Below are 17,034 nucleotides of genomic sequence, written 5' to 3'. Positions count from 1 at the left end.
TAGCAGATCTACAAGCTCGTAAATCGGCTATTTTCAAATAGCCTATGTATAAAATAGGGTTGAGGTGGTTAATGTATGTTTTATAATATAATATTTATATCTGCAAAGTAACTAAAGTTTTCAAATAATTGCAGTGGCATAAAAGTACAATATTTGCCTTTGAGATGTAGTGGAGTAGAAGTAAACGTATTGAAAATTGGAAATACTCCAGTAAAGTAAAAAATACCTCACAACTTTACTTAAGTACAGTATGTGAGTAAGTACTTAGTTACTTTACACCACTGCTTTTGACCATTAACATTTAAATTCAAATGCAAAAGTCGAGTGACCAGTGTGTGCGTGCGTGTATCAAAAAGAGTAACAATCCAAAACAGTATACAGGTTGGAGTATACAGTAGTCATACCCTCATGTCTTCTTGTTGTGGCTAGTGTACTGTACAGTAGTACTGGCATCCCACTGCAGCAGGCGTTCTGAGTCCAGTGGAGCCATGTGTAGCAGAGGGACACCGTCCATCATAGTTCGCACAAAACTCAGACTGAACCAGTCAAGAAGCATCTTTGTTGGTGCCTGGCACAGCTACATTTATGAAAAGACTTTACACAGTTGAGTTACAGGTCTATAGATAAGCCCATGTTCGATAGTATTGAATGAATACCATCATTACTGTACTGAAATAAGCCCATAGTAAGTACTAATCAGTGATGAACAGAGTAATTACAAAACAGTTTTGTGACGATGTTTACCTGGACTGGATTCCAAAGATATCACCATGGTGATTTAGGAGACCTAAATCAGACCTGAATCAATTTGTTTTGGTATAAATTAGGTTTAAAGTTACCCCGCATGAAATTGATTGCTTTCCCCCTCCGTTTGTTGTTCACTTGTATAAAAAGGTGTATTAACAATAAAGAAGACATAACAGTTACACTTCAAGGCAAATGAAGGAATGCAGAATTAGGAAAGAGAGAAACGTTCCAGAATCACTGCATTCTATATCTTTTTATTCAATGCCATCTTTTAAATAAGTGCTTTTACCAGGCAACCAGGAGGCCATACAGCAACAACAAAAATAACTCAGTCATAAGATCAGGGTATGGCACACTCTCAACCACCTGCTCATCTCTTCTCCACATTCATACACAAAGCACCACATCTTGTGCACAAACACACACTCACACTCTCTCACACACACACTGTGATTTGAACTCTCACAATCGCACACTGTGATTCCCTGACTTGTAGAACACACCGCAAGTGCACCATACACCTCTTGATAATCAAAGACAAAGCAAAACTGCCCACTCATTCAAAACAGCATCAAACATCATAATCATCGCAACAGTAATACTAGGCATGACATTCCTCATCGTAGCATCATTATCATCAGTCAAAAAACATTTACAGTAGGAAACATACACCGCCCAGCCATCTAGACCAGAAATAAAAGTGTTTTCATGCCGAAAAAAAATATTATCATCGTCCATCAGTCTGTCACAGACCTCGGTGAGATCTCCATGTCCTTTTACAGCAGAGCTGACATCCAAGTTGTAACAACCCCAGCCCAGCAGAGGGCGTCATGAGTCCACGTTACCAGGCGAGCCACTGGCTAGTGGTCAAAATGGTCCCTTATCCTTTAATGCAGTTACAGGCTCAAGCGAAAAAAGCATAGGAGTGTAAGGGGAGTAATCTGATCCTAGATCAGTCAATGGGGGGGGGGGGGCTGCTTTCTGTAGACAAATCCAATCTTTATGTCTGTGCTCCATCTGCAGCAAATGACATGTTTGGAAAATAAGTGGGGTATTGCTGAGTTAAAATCTGTGCAAACTAGTAAGACCCACTCATTTCCAGGACAGGGCAGATGATGTGAGGATGCATCGGGAGCAGAGACAGGGCACAGCTACACGTCAGAAGGACCAGCGCAGACCTGAGCGGACTGACTGGTACTCCTCAATGCTCGCAGAATGTGGAGGGAACAATCAGCTGGCCTTTGCCGTGGCAGAGCAAGAGTTTGGCACCCAGCTTGGTGACCGCATGAAATGAGATGGCCGTGGAGAAGGAGCCAAATCCTACCACTCACAGTTCTACAAGGCCTGCGGGGAACTCACCAGGGAACGATGCTGGCTGAGTGGAGCCAGGAGAAAAGAGTTCTGCTCAGAGAAACCATCACCTGCTGAGGATACCCAAGGATAACAAGAAGCTTATAGAGGACGGTTCTGCAACCTACAAAACAGGGTGAACAATGCCACGGCTAGCTAGTGAACCCACTGTCTTTTCCCCCGGTTCCCGGTTGGTTCCTGGTACATTTGGTGTCGAGTGGAGACTTATGTCCGAGCCCCTGGCAGGGAGAGTCCTGGCTCTGGGTTGGTGGTGTTGGTCATGGGGTTCAGGCCTTTGGTTCCTGGGCAGAGCAGCCCGCGGGAGGCCGCGTGGTCCCCGTTCAGGTTCTTGTAAGGGTTCCTCCGCGGCGGCGTAGCACGCAAACACATGGAGGGGAAGCGGAGGCCCGCCAGGCAGCAGCCAGGGCAGGAGATGACCTCCTCCTGTTCCACGGAGTGACCACTGCCGGAGCCGTACGGAGACGGGCCTGCGGGGTCGCCGGCAGGGGAGGAGTGGTAGCCGTTAGAGGTGGCCCAGCTCATCGGGCTGCTGATGACCACGTTGTTATTGTCCAGGTGGGAGAGCGGGGGGAGGCACGGTGGGCCGTTGGAATTGGTGGTACCCCATCCGTTGGAGAAAGGAGGTGTAGAGGGCTGGGATGGAGGCGGGGAGGGTTTGGAGTAAGGAGACGAGGATGTGTCCAGTGTGTCCGGGGAGCTGGTGCAGTCCATGGGCTCCCCGAGGTCTCCGTACAAAGACAGCGGTTCAAGGGATTCGTCGGTCGGGTTCTCCCTCGGTTCCTCCTCTTCCAGCAGCGGCTTCTCATTGTTCCCTTCCTCTCTCTCACTCAGTCCCGTCATATCGGTGTCCACGGTGCACGCGTTAGATAGAGGTCCCCTGTCCTCCTCTGTAAGGACACTGAAAGGGCTTGACGTGAGGTTCGGAGGGGGGGTGCAGGGCAGCGAGTTGCAGCGCCGGTGGCTCTTGGGACGCACTGGCATTTCTGACGAAGGGGTGGCATCGTTGGTGGGGGAGGGAGGCGGGGGGAGGGTGAAGGTCAAGGAGATGACCGACTTGCTGGGAGTGTCAAACAGCTTGATCTTGCCCCCCTTCAGGTCCTCTCGCTGAGAGAAGGGGTTCACCCGAGTTGGAGGGGTGGACAGCGGCGCCATGAGCGGTGGGGGGAGCACGTCCGATTTGCTGCGGCAGAGCCGGGTGTCAGCGGGGACACACAGGGAGCGCCTGCGCAGGGGGCCGACTTCTGGAGTCATTACTGAACATGAGAGAAGAAAACAGAGACAGAGACTATGATGATTTCATCACGGTTAAACAGGTCATGCTAACAGCCGCTTTAAGCTGCACAACACCACAATTGTGTTCTTATACCTTTCCCACAATACATTATATGTACACTGCTAAATCCTGACCAGTTAAATTAACACAGCGTACGCATGTAAAAGGCCATGGGAGAGGAATGAAACAATTCTGTTTCACGTCCCCTCGCAATACGTTTTCCATTCGTTTAATGGCTCCATAATTTACAGCTCAAGCAGCTTCATGGGAAAGAAAATATTGTACATCCCTAAGAAAACCCCCTTGCCTTTCCAGGAGGGCTCAAACGCCAAGGAACAGGTGTATACTGTACAAACATCTTCATATATTCCTAGCCGTAGGCCACCCTGGGAGTCTGGCTGGCCTCCGATAGTTAATAACAAGCATCTGGACCTCAGCCTGCTTGACTCAATGTCTGAGCACCATAGCACTAGGGTGATAACATCTATGAGCTGGCAGTGCACCCCACAGACTGCTCTGAGACCTCCCTGGATTGTAGGACCCCCAGAAAGACACATGGAACCACGTGCGCACGCGCACACACACACACACACACACACACACACACACACACACACACACACACACACACACACACACACACACACACACACACGGATGACTCACTCATAATCGCTGGCTCATCCTTTGGCGTCCTCTCAGCCTCTCTCCTTTCCATCTCTTCCACAATCTGAGAGAAGGACGGACGGATCTTTGCATTCATCTGGGGTGGGGGGGGGTGGGGTGACAGAGACAGGACAGCAATAGAGTGAGTATATCGCTGCTGTCGGGTGGAAACCTTGTATGTCCAAAACCGTTCCTTTTTCATCATTATTTTAAAAACATCTTAAAATAGCCCAGCTACAACCTCACAACGTAATGTCATGTGAGCCTGCACTTTTGTGACACTCTTGTGTGATGAAGTAGGGCATTACTTTATGAAAAAACATAACATGGAGAATTTAAATAACTTCTTAAATCAGTCTTTTTTGACTTTAGTACGCCTTTCCCTGATCTCTGAATGCAAGTGCACCCTTTACCGGACTACAAGCTGTTGCTTAGAAAACTACAAGAGAAAACAATAGCTAGCATATGATGCCCACCTTTTAAAGAATAGATCTAATAACTATCTCCATCTATAGATAATTACAAAGAAATGGAGTGAAAGAGTTGCAATTAATGTCTCCTGTGCAGATTTATTTTAAAACAGTGGCCAAAACATTTCATTAAGTCTAATTTTCAAATAATGACCAAATAAGAATTGCTTTCTATTCAATAATACTAGGGGTACACGTCCCCCAATTGAGAAACACTGGAGAATACTTCCAGTACACATACAGTATATGGAGTCAAATGTGGTTCCCTCAAAACACCTCCAGAGGGCTCCGTAGTAAAACACCCACACTACACCAGCATTTAGCTGTACATGTATCCCACAACATTGCAAATTATGACTGCGGCGGGCAATTAAGTATAAATCATGCTTTAAAGGTGTACATAGTTTTTTAGCCACGTGGCTCGGTTAGGGATAGATACTTTAATATATGAAGTTTCATGGCCTTGTGTTGTGATTTGGCGATGATAGAGTACCGAGTCATTGAGGGCAGGGTGACATATACAGACAGACAAGATGGCCTCGCTACAATAGTGTGGCAATTGCTTCGCGGCTCAACTAATAACTGCACCAGCTGCAAATTAGAACGCCCAAGAGAGCGGATAGAAGATAACAGGCCTCGAGGAGAACATCTGACTTACATTGCAGCAGGTGAAGGCCAGTTCCAGGAATTGAGGGGGACAGTCCCCCACCATGTGGCGGAAGGCCTCCACATCCAGACCAAAGTCCTACAGAACACACAATTCACAGTTTAGCATTGTATGCAGTGGTGGAAAGTAACTAAGTACATGTACTCAAGTACTGTACTTAAGTGCACTTTTGAGGTATTTTTACTTTACTGGAGTATTTCCAATTTTTAGTACTTTTACTTCTACTCCACTACATCTCAGAGGCAAATATTGTACTTTTACTCCACTACAATTATTTGAAAACTTTAGTTACTAGTTACTTTTCAGATACAAATAATTACATTATAAAACATACATTAACCACTTTAGCCCTATTTTATACATCTCAGCTCACAACGCGTCGCGATGCGATGCGTTGTGAGCTTCTAGATCTGCTATTTTCAAACATTTTTGTACTTTTAGTTTTGGTACTTTAAGTACATGTTGATACCAATACTTCTGTACTTTTACTCAAGTAAATTTAGAATTCCGGACTTATACTTGTAACAGAGTACTTCTACATTGCAGTATTGATACTTTAACTTGACTAAAACATTTGAGTACTTTTTCCACCACTGCTCAGTAGGCGTTGTGTGGTTGCTGTAACTAACATCCACTCTGTAGTCATTTGTAACGGTACTGGTTTGTGCTGATGTCATAGCTAGGCTTAACCTTGCTACTCTCTTCTTGTTCTGCATCAGGCAGGATGATTGTATAGGGCAGTGGTTCTCAACCTTTTCAGGCCGCGACCCCCCAAAATAATCATAATTATTTGAACTGGGGACCCGCCACCCTGACCAGCACTTGGAATGTAAGAGTTGAGTCATTGCTTTTAGTTCGACTATGTTCCACAGATAAATATTGTGAAAATAGCAGATCTACAAGCTCACAACGCCTCGCAACGTTGTCATTTTGAGTTTTTGAGGTTGTCAATTTGTGATGTTATTCTTCTGTACCTACTGTACTTCTTTGCCCTGTATCTGTAAAATGTACTGCTGTGCCGTCTCTGACGACTGAATTTCCCCTGCGGGATTAATAAAAGGTATCTATCCATCTATTTATCTATCTATCCTTGTATGTTAAAAAAAAATGAAAGATTTCAGGGAAAGGAAAAAATAACCTGTGTTCCAATGGATCCTATCTCTAATCTAATCATTATTTAGTAACAAGCTCTTGTTAATACTTTTCATTGGTTAAATATTTATCAAACCCACTACAAAACCCCCCTACTTTTGTGCGACACTCTTGTACAATGAAGGGCATTCATTTACAAACAAACATAAAAGGTTTAAATATGGAGATTCTAAGGTTCTGCCTTGACAGCAATGTTATGTGTGTGAGTGAGAGTGCATGTTGTGAACTTGTGATGTGCACCATGTTGGCAAGCAACCAGCTTGCTATTGGCTATTCTTATCCCAGAGTGTGAAGAATCAATACAAGGTCTAGAAGCAGCCACAGATGAAACGTTTGTTTCCTAAGATGTCAATATTCAGCAGCACAGACAGTCCTCAAAACACCCTCATGGCAAACATCAATATGTCTAGTTTCTAAACAATTATAGTTGTAATGTAATTTTATATGCGCCTGGGGGGGTAGAGGGGGGACCATTCACATAATACAAAATGATGCCATCTTTTAAATATTAAACACTGGCCTGGGCCGTGGCGTCGCGGTCGCGGTCCAGGCACCCTGGTTGAAATCCCTTAACAGACAGCGTGCCGCGGGTTCGCGTCCCGTTCCCGACGGCCTTTGCTGCGTGTCTTCCCCCATCTCTCTCCCCATTTCCTGTCAGCCTACTTTCACTATCCCTTTCCCAAAAAAGCTATAAAAAGCCACGCAAAAAATCTTTAAAAAATAAAAAATAAATAAATATTAAACACTATTCTTTTAATTTAGCAATTACATTATACCAAAACAACCTTAACCGTTTGTAAAGTTGACACTTTTGGTGAGATATTCCTCCAACAAAACAGGAGTAATCTTAATTCATCTTCACCTAATGTGCTAAAAGCATCCATCGGTGTAAATGACCAGAACCAGAGGCTGAAAAGGGTGCAGTGCAGTTTGATTACCACTAGGTGGAGACATATTCAGCACCATATTGTTGCCCATTCCCAGGGGTATGGATGTAATAATTAATCTGATGGACCCGGTAGTGAGCCCCATGGGACACATGTCTACCACAAATTCAATAAGCTGGTTTACAAGTCCTCCGTCTGCCTTTAACCATTAATTGAGTTTCTTTAAAAGAGATTAATTTGGAAAATGTGACAACCACTATGACTAAATGATCACAGACATCAACGGTAAAGCTCACTGTTTTTGAAGTCATCAGAGGCCATAAGATACCATTTTGAGTCGGTGTCATGAAAAACTATAGATCTATTTTAGGGTATGCAATAAATCAGTTTTACCCATTCTTTTAAAATGTATATTGTTTAAGCACTTAAAACCCTATATACTGACGGGTGCAGTATGTTAGTCCGACAGCGCATTCCTCCGACAGCGCAGCGCTCCGACGTTTCCAATACTAAACCCGAACCAAACCCGCACCCTAACCCTAACCGCACGCGGATGCCACATAGTCGGAGAAAAGGTCTGTCGGATTAACGCATGCCTCCCTATACTGACTGGGGTCACCCAGGGTCTATACTAGGTCACCTCCTTTTGTCTGTTTAAACCAAATCTCTTTGCCAGAAATCAGAGCTCAAATACTGTAGATCACGAGTTGCGACACATCTGATACAACAGATCTGCATTTTTTTTGCCAAATGTTCGCCTATTATGACATGCCCAGAATGGTCAACGCTATGGTTCATGGTATCTTAACAAATTGAGCATTTGTAACATGGGTTAAGTGTAGCACTTTATAAGTAGTCCATGATTCCGATCCCTCCAAATAAAGCACAAAACTATGATACTGCTAACAACTATGCATCATATATCGAATGCAATATCGCTCTCGATGAAAACCTTGACAAATTAAAAGCATGAAGAGTGACTGCTGATATTAAAACAGGTGAATGGTAGAAGCGATGTGATGAAAGACTTGTCACCGGTACCTCTGTGCGTGGCAGGATGTCAGGGTCAGCCTGTATCCTGGCAATAATCTCACACAGAATGATCCCATATGCAAACACATCCACCTGAGGAGAGACAGACAGGCCTTTGAACATCTCTCATCCCAAAACCTTCTCATCAAACACTTATTAATAAAACACGTGTAGATTTGTTACTTCCTTCCATCCATACTTCACCCCCGAAATTACTATTTTATTTTTCCTCCTATCAATTATTTGCCCTGTGAAACCTTGAATTCCTGTTTTTTTTGTTGTTGTCGCATTCCTTCACAATGAATGAAGAATCCAAAAACAAAGAAAATACTTGATGAATTGAAGAAAATGGGGTCAAAGATCAACAACAGCAAAACTATATAAACTGTATAAAAATCTGTTAAAGAATTCTCACACAAACTCTGACAGTATAATCCAAGTGTACCGTGTCCTCATTAATTTGAGGATAGGGACAGGAAAGAAGACATATGGATTATACTGTGAGAGTATTGTTGGAGTTCATAAAACAGATTTTTGATATAATTTTGTTCAATTCTTCCAAGTATTTTCTTCGTCTTGGGATTCTTCATTCACTGCAATAAAGGTAAAAATCTTCAGAAGGCTTCACGGGCCGAGTAATTGATAGAAAGGTCATTTTTGGGGTGAAGTATTCCTTTAACCGCATCTGAACAATGCTTGTTTTTATTCTGTCATGATGTTAACTTGCAGAAATTGTCGACATACTAAAACAACATTAGAAACGCTTGAATGCTATCAGACAATGAGAGTGATTACACTTAGCTGTACCCTGTAAATACTCAAGTGTGTATGCAACTGTACTAGCACTGCCACAAAGCATTCCTCCCAGGGGTGTAACTTTAACATTTTGGACGCTAGCCCAGTCATTTTAGTTGATTGCCATCTGCCATGTCCACAACCAAATCCCATTACCCTCCGTCCAAATTTGGCTAGTGATGATGAATTTTGGATGAATACAAATTAAAAGGTTAGATATAGGCCAGTTAGTGAAACCTCTCCCAAATATTAAGACCACCGACTGAAAAGTACAAACACAAATTTTATATATGTAAAAAAAACAAGGGCTAACTCGTGGTTCTCAAACATTTTTATGTTAAGGACCCCCACACTTATATGTAGTTGGCAGCAGACCAACTACCTTATTTATTTTTTCAAATGTTCAAAGAATTTCTGGATTTTTCAAAATCTTTCAAAAATAGCAGATTGACAAGCTATATAGAAATATGTAGAATATAAAATAGTGGTTTAAAGTGGTTTAAATAATTTGAATGCTGATAACATATTTTTCTGGGGACCTTATGGAACACCCTCAAGGACCCCTGGGGGTCCCTGGACCCTACGTTCAGAACCCCTGGGCTAACTAATCAGTATCTAAAGGCTGACATATTGGTTTCAATATCTGCTTTGTACAGGCTTTGTTTGAGTGCTTGTCATCATATCTATCATACACCCACTATGTACTTTGAACTCTTGGAATATTACAGAGCTAGTGAAAGCAATCCGTCACTACCTTCTCATTATAGACCTCTCCTCTGAGCACTTCTGGAGCCATCCAATAGGGGGAGCCCACCACAGCCAGAGGTTCCTGGTCTTCTGCTTCACTGTAGACAGGGACAACACAGCATGGGTGCCAGGTTAAGTGATGGAAAAATACAGTGACAGAAGAAGAGAAAGAGAGATGGAGAGATGAAGATTATCAAAAAATATTTAATAGTTGGATTGTAAAAAAGATTAAAAAATATATAAAATAATCAGTTTTCAACGATAGTGAAAATAGCCGACCAACAGGCACATGGCATCATTATATGACAATATATTCTTGTTCACAATACATATCACATCACGTCAAATAACAGTGTGACCACAATGGCAGAAACTGTAGTCACATGCATCAGGAAAAGACCATTAACCCCCCCCCCCCTCCCCTTTATCCAGAATTTCCCAAAACCTCCAAATTGTCAAATTCATTTCCCATCCCTTTTCCCCCTACTTGGGCTTTCTAGAACGGTGCGAGAACCCAGGATTTCATATGGGGATAAATGCCAAGCAAGAATGCCTAATGTCTAGCTCTAGTTCATAGAGGTTCATCGCAACAGCAGGGGTATTACTGGGTCAACCCCTGCAGCATGTGTGTACATGCACGCTCAAGTCTTCTGTATCCATAAGGCTGCGGCGTGTTTCAGTTAATGTGGTGATATTGTGGTGAAACTTTGACCGTACAAAAAGGAAGGAACTCACGAAAGTGCAAGGACAAATGTGCTTGTATACACACATGCAGACACACACACACACACACACACACACACACACACACACACATACATACACACACACACACAGACACACACACACACACGCGCACACACACACCCCTGCTGGCAGACACTTCCTCTCTGTGCTATTTCCATCTGCTACTGTGGGCTATGATACTGCAAAAATACAGGGAGGGAAGTGATGGGGGAGAGAGAACTGACAAAGTCATGGCTCCCAATGTAAACATCATCGAACAGAGAGGGACAAGAATAAGAGGTAGAGCACGAGCGGGCGAGAGAGAGAGAGACGGAGACAGAGAGAACATCCAATTTATAAAGTGGAGCAGCCGTGGTCAGACACGGAGGGAGAATGACAGAATTTGCTAGAACAAAGCAACTAAATAAGAAGACAGAATAGCAAAACAAATTACGTAAAAGTAAAATGTATATGCAAGTGTGTGAGAGATGGAGTGAAGGAGAGAGAGAGAGAGAGATGGTAGTCTGGAATAGTTTGACCTTATTTGGAGTTCTGTCCTAAACCCTCCTGCCATCTCCTCTCCCTCCCCCCTCCTGCAAGTACAGCACCACTGCGCCAGTAAAACACACACACCCAATTTGTTCGTTTGTTGCGTTGTCAGACGCAGTAAAGTTTGGAACGCACACAGGTACATTTTTTAAGTTAAATGAACACTCAGGATTTTATAGTTTACAGGTTCTGTGCTGCATAGCTATGGGCATACGAAATTACAGAGACACACTAAAAGGTAAATATTACAACATAAGGTAGTTGAGAGCAGACAGAAACGTTATTATTGATAATTAGGGCACAAGTGCATGTGTGCACAGACACATGCATGCATACACACACGCGTGCAATCGGCACAGACCAGGTTACAGCAGCAGCAGCAGCTGTCTCCTCTCAGCACCAGTAGAATGTTTACAAAATGACTGCTGCTGACACATTCGCTAAAGAGACTGCGGGGAGTATGACGGCGCTAATGGGATCTGTGTGTGTGTGTGGGGGGGCACACGAATATATGGCCTTGTGGAGGATGCTAGGGGCAACCTCCCTGGCATTTCTTTGAGGTCAGGTTGGTCTTCCCGTTCCTAATTGTTTTCTTAGCCTTGGCTTAACATCATTCCGCAGTCAAGAATTTGAATTTTGTTCATAAATCAATCTTTTCAACAGGGCCTATTTTTGGCTAGATTCAAATGAATCTGTGCTTTAAAATCAATAAAAAATTAAAGAAGTTTTTTTCCTCCTGAAATTAACGGAAACACTGGCTCTCGAAAATCTAACAAACTACAGTATATTCAGTGTATTTTAATTCATTGAGACCTATTACTTTTCAAAACCTACCAAGAGTAGGATTTATTTTATGCCCTTTTGGTCATAACTTTTCCTCTTTCCTGAATATTATTCCCTTCCATGAGCACCGGTGGTTTGAGGAATACGAGTAGCGCTCCGGTAACTTTGCTCTTCCAAACAACAACAGTATGCTTTGGAAAATGGTCAAGTATACCGTGGGGTGAGACGCATTCAGTGGGCTACACATGCCAGACCACCAGTATGGTCCCAGCTTGGCATTTATAGTCAACGCAGACTGGAGGAGAATTGATGGCGATGAATAAAATATGCCACATAAATGTCACGGCATAATAAAAGGCACAGCTGCCCTGAGCGAGTGGGAACATTCTGTGTGTGTGTCAGGTACGTCATGACAGGACAGATTAAATATTGACACCGTCTCAGTGAGTCAAAGCACCCTGTCGGTCTCACCACCCCGTTCTTTCCCCCTTGAAATGGGGATCGTTAATAATAGTTCCACAGATGGCGGGATGATAACCCACAAGGTTGCATATTTTGGAAAATTACACTACACATTGGTGTGAGTAATGGTTCTTGTTTTTTTTGTGTGTGTGCCGTTAGGTCTCGTCCAAGTGTCTCTGCAAAGACAGACAGGCAGAGAGAAAAATACCTTTTTCTTAACCACTTAAACCCCACCCCTACTTAGTTGACCAGGGTCCCCCAGGGCTCTATACTAAGTCTGCTACCATTTCCCTCTACATGGACTCTTTAAATAAAGCTGAAAATAGCTGGTCTAAAAGCTCACAACGCAACGTGTTGCGATACATTGTGAGCTTCAGCTTGTAGATCTGCTATCTTCGCCAAAAGGTTAGCCCCAGAATGGAGACGCTGGGGTTCAACTATTTTCATACACAGAGGAAGCGACCAGACAGTTGGCATTGCCACATGGCATACAAGGGCATGCAACAACAACATGTGCAATAAAACAACACAGAGAGAGGAAGAGGAAGGTGGGGGGGCTCAGTATATTGGGAGTGTCTTATCTAATCAGCGTGTGTGTTGATAGAAATTTGATGAATAGACTGTTAAGACTGACCTGTACTCCGGTATTTTCTCTGCCAGACCAAAGTCCCCCACCACGGCTGAACACACACCATTCTCCCAGCGCACCAGGCAGTTCTATACAGAGGGACACAGGTCACACACATGACTTTATGACTTCTGATAACGGTGTGTCTGATGCATATACTCTTATAAGCCTCTGTGTGTGTGTGTGTGTGTGTGTGTGTGTGTGTGTGTGTGTGTGTGTGTGTGTGTGTGTGTGTGTGTGTGTGTGTGTGTGTGTGTGTGTGTGTGTGTGGTGCATCTCGCAAGATGCACCTCTGTGCAAGTTGTTGTTGGTACCTTACTTCATTCCTAATCCCTGTGCGTTACTACCCGTTTTAATTAACTTTATCTATCTGTTTACTCCTAGCCGTTATCTCTGTCTGTATCTGTCCTGTGTTCCAGAACTGCACTGAAGTGAATTTCCACTGAGATCAACAAAGGTCCATTGCTCTACATCAATCAATCAATATGCATGTTTACATGCATATGCATGTTTACATGCATAAAGCCTTCTTTTCTTTTGATTAACTGATTTTTTTTTGCAAGAGCCATTTATGTACATGCATGTGTGTGGGAGCATAGATTATTGTGCATTCATCTGTGTAATACATGTTTCTTGCTACCATGGAGGCATGGTCCCTCTGGAGGAGCTACCTGAAAACATGTATTAAGCTCAGTGAGTGTCTATCTGTCTGCTTGTATTACTATATTTTTGAGGGCCAAATGTCCCCACAAGTATAGTAGAATTTGAGAAATACACATTGTGTGGACCATTTTCCTGGTTCTGACAAAATAAATGGTTGTTTTTTATGGTTAAAAAAAAAAAAAAAAAAAAAAAAAAGAGTTACGCTTACAATTAGGAAAAGGGCTGGAGTTAAGGCTGAATTGTGTGTCGGTGTCGTGCACCAAAAATAGCTGGTGTGGGTGTGTGTGCGCGTGCTCATGTGTCAGCATGCGTCCATGTGTGTGTAGTTTGGGTCTGTGGCGTCACCTTGGACGTGAGGTCCCTGTGGAAGATGCCCTTGCTGTGGAGGTACTGCAGTCCACGGGCGATGTCCAGGGCCAGGTCCTGCCGCACGCTCCATGACAGATACACGTCGCTGTCCAGCAGCTGTTCCACGTTGCCACCGTTGATGTACTGGAAGAGCCATGAAGAAATAAAACCATTCATTAAAAACCACATAACTACAACCACATACCCATTAACACATTGAGTGCCAGGGTTTTTTCAAAACAGGGTACCTCCAGTGCCTGGAATTTTAACCATTTTTGGCCCTTTTTCAAGTAGTCACAAAACATTTTCAGTGATCACCGTTCTCACGGTGATACCCTCATTACACACATAGAGGTCTCGTACAATCCGGGGAAAAAGATTAAAAACATTCGGTAATCAGTTCCATAGTTGCAGCCAGTTGAAAATAGTCGAAAATACATCGTAAAAACAAAAAGTACACAGGAGCCGAGATACAGGCTTTTGAAGTCATAACTCAACCAGGAGGTGGATTGGAGTCTAAATCTTCGTAAAATGATATCTCCTGGTGCTGTGAAGGAAAAAAAATATATATATATTTTTTTTTTCATATTTTCCCCCAAAAACGGCCATAACCGTTTTTGGCACACCATGTTAGGATTATGAAAAACGGTCCGGACCGTTTTTTGGCACTCAATGTGTTAAGACCACTAAGGCCAATTCTACAAATGCCTTCTAGACCAGTGGTTCTCAAACTTTTTTGTGTCAAGGACACCCAAAATGATTATGTACAGTATTTGGCCGCGGAACCCCCATCTGAAAATGTTTTGTGCCAGGGATCCCCAGAAGAGAACATTTGTGTTAAAAAAAAAAATCAACATTTTCCACACACTTTCAAGTTCAAAAATAGCGGATGTACAAGCTCGCAGCGTGGCACAAAGTGATGGGCTGTCAAATTATTTTTGTATTTTTGTATTATGTTTTAAACCACTGTTCTAAATCCTAAGAGTTTTCTGAAAAACTTATGTTGCGCTATATATATATATATATATATATATATGGGCGATTTGTTTACCCCTTGCGACGCTCGTCCGTGTGTACGCTCTACAAAGTCCTGTTGTGCTATATGCTAATCCTTAACTCTTGTGTACTTATACCCACTTGTGTACTTATATCACAATACCCACCACGTCCCATGTGTTGGTTTGTCACACGCATGAATGTCATACGTGTCAATCAAGTGTTTCTGACTCTGCACAGTGAGTCACAAAGGGCCACATCCACGTTACGTCTCAAATACGCAGAGGACAGCCCTAGGGCTGAAACGCATCCTTCTGATGCTGTGTTAATACGCTTTTGTTGAGCTGCCAGTGCCTTTCTGCCATGCATTTCTAATGGTAGAGACATGTTGGAGCGCTCCTATTTCCAGCGCCAAGCGTTGGGTTTCAGCGTTCTCGACATCCAGCATTTTTTGGTGGGCAAGAAAATAGTTCAACTTTTGGAGAGGAGTGCCGCTTATTGATCCTCCTGAGCTGTGTCTGATAACCCGGTAATTTACAACCTGACTTTGAATCATTAACACAACCATGAGAAGTCCATATTTACCAGGTTCAGGTTGTGCCAGGCTATTTGTGCTAACTGCTAATAGCGCTCTGGACAGGATATCCAAAGCGCTCCTCCGCTCAAAAATGCTTTCTGTGGACAATTTTTGTGCTAATGACATCATTTGCAATGTTTTGCCTGACTCTGCATGATGCCACAGTACAGACACATCCAGTATTCGTGCTGTCCTGGTTACCCTATGTTATTACCACATGTGACGAGTTGGACTTGAACCTGGTAGTCCCACATTGGAAACTACACATCAACCGCTGGCTCACGCAAAGGGGAACGAACCCCCACCCCGTGCCAAGGGATATATTAGGCTCTTGGGTTTCAGGCAGAGCTACTCTGCTACAAACTGCTGGGAGCATCACTTAATTTATTTCTCACGTCCATTACATTGTGAGTTGATGGAACGTGTTGACAGAAACCAGCCTGCACTGGGTTTACGTGTTCAGCCATGGGGTTTTTCAGAATGAGACCCCAGTTTGATATGCATTAGGCCAAAGACCCCCCATTTGATACAATAGTGTATCCCTGGGACTGCAATCTACAACGTTTAGACATTTGTACACTCTCTGAGTTACAGACCCATAACGGTCCATTTGGATGCCTGGTGGTCCCCAGACCCGACGTCGATCCAGTAATCGATCCAGTGTCAATCAAGTACAGCAGACACAAGAACCCCACCCCAGCACTTCCTTTAGACAGCTATCGATCTGTTAAAGTCACCATGTCAACGTCAGGTCAGCCCGTCAAGCCTGACCTCAGTGTCTGTGTGCTCTACCACCATACTGTACATCACTAACCACTTCTGCTCAGCCCGCATGGGTTTGTATCGCACACCAAACAGAATTCCCGTTCGCAGAATGTATTTGTTTGCGAGTAAGGTTTCGAGCCACCAGCCACCACCAAAAGGACTCTTACGGGGTCTGTAACTCAAGAGTGTACAAGAGGAACCAAATACAGACCCATACAGGTCAATTTGGTGGTTCCTTTTGTCCACTCTAAAGAGTACAATTAACACTGATGATTTTAGATTTCCCAGATATAAAGTAAATGGTATCAAATGGGGGTCCGTGGCCTAACGCACATCAAACTGGGGGGTTCCTTGAAATTGAAAAGGTTCAGAATCACTGGTCTAACAAAGAGAGCATAGCTGCCGTGTTCGCTTGGTCTAGCTTTAGTATTGCTGTAACAAATGAGGGTAGGAGGTGTTCGTCAGCAACACATGAAAAGGTGTTTTGCAGTTTGGCACTCTGATCTTAACCACTTTCAAACTGCTGTTCCTATTTTGGGCATGCATATGCAACAACTATGACAAAATTTAAAAAAACATCTAAGTTTAAAAAATAGCCACAATAGCTGATTTACAAGCTTACAAGTTTGATCAGCTATTTGCATGTAACACAAATGTATGATCAAGAATAGAATAGGGCTTAAGTTGTTAAACTTGAGATATTTTAAACTGTTGTTTTAGTACTAATCTA

General features: G+C 43.3%; 1 protein-coding gene across 3 annotated transcripts in view; it reads right to left on the bottom strand.

Moving 5' to 3' along the window:
- Window positions 1–981: 981 nt before the first annotated feature.
- The window catches only part of tesk1b (testis associated actin remodelling kinase 1b), a 30,310-nt gene continuing 14,257 nt past the window's right edge, over window positions 982–17,034 (bottom strand). For all 3 annotated transcript variants that reach the window (XM_084042560.1, XM_084042559.1, XM_084042561.1), the window contains 7 exons: window positions 13,964–14,110; window positions 12,962–13,044; window positions 9,815–9,905; window positions 8,275–8,358; window positions 5,186–5,272; window positions 4,058–4,154; window positions 982–3,371 (listed from right to left, as the gene is read on the bottom strand). In XM_084042560.1, coding sequence (XP_083898686.1) covers window positions 2,323–3,371; window positions 4,058–4,154; window positions 5,186–5,272; window positions 8,275–8,358; window positions 9,815–9,905; window positions 12,962–13,044; window positions 13,964–14,110 — 1,638 coding nt within the window. In that variant the 3' untranslated portion in view covers window positions 982–2,322. The remainder of the gene's footprint in view (window positions 3,372–4,057; window positions 4,155–5,185; window positions 5,273–8,274; window positions 8,359–9,814; window positions 9,906–12,961; window positions 13,045–13,963; window positions 14,111–17,034) is intronic.

Source organism: Gymnoscopelus microlampas, assembly GCF_963454915.1.
Source record: "Gymnoscopelus microlampas genome assembly, chromosome: 19".
Lineage (NCBI taxonomy): Eukaryota > Metazoa > Chordata > Actinopteri > Myctophiformes > Myctophidae > Gymnoscopelus > Gymnoscopelus microlampas.
Note: the sequence above shows the minus strand (reverse complement) of the source record. Positions and strands in the feature narration are given on the sequence as shown.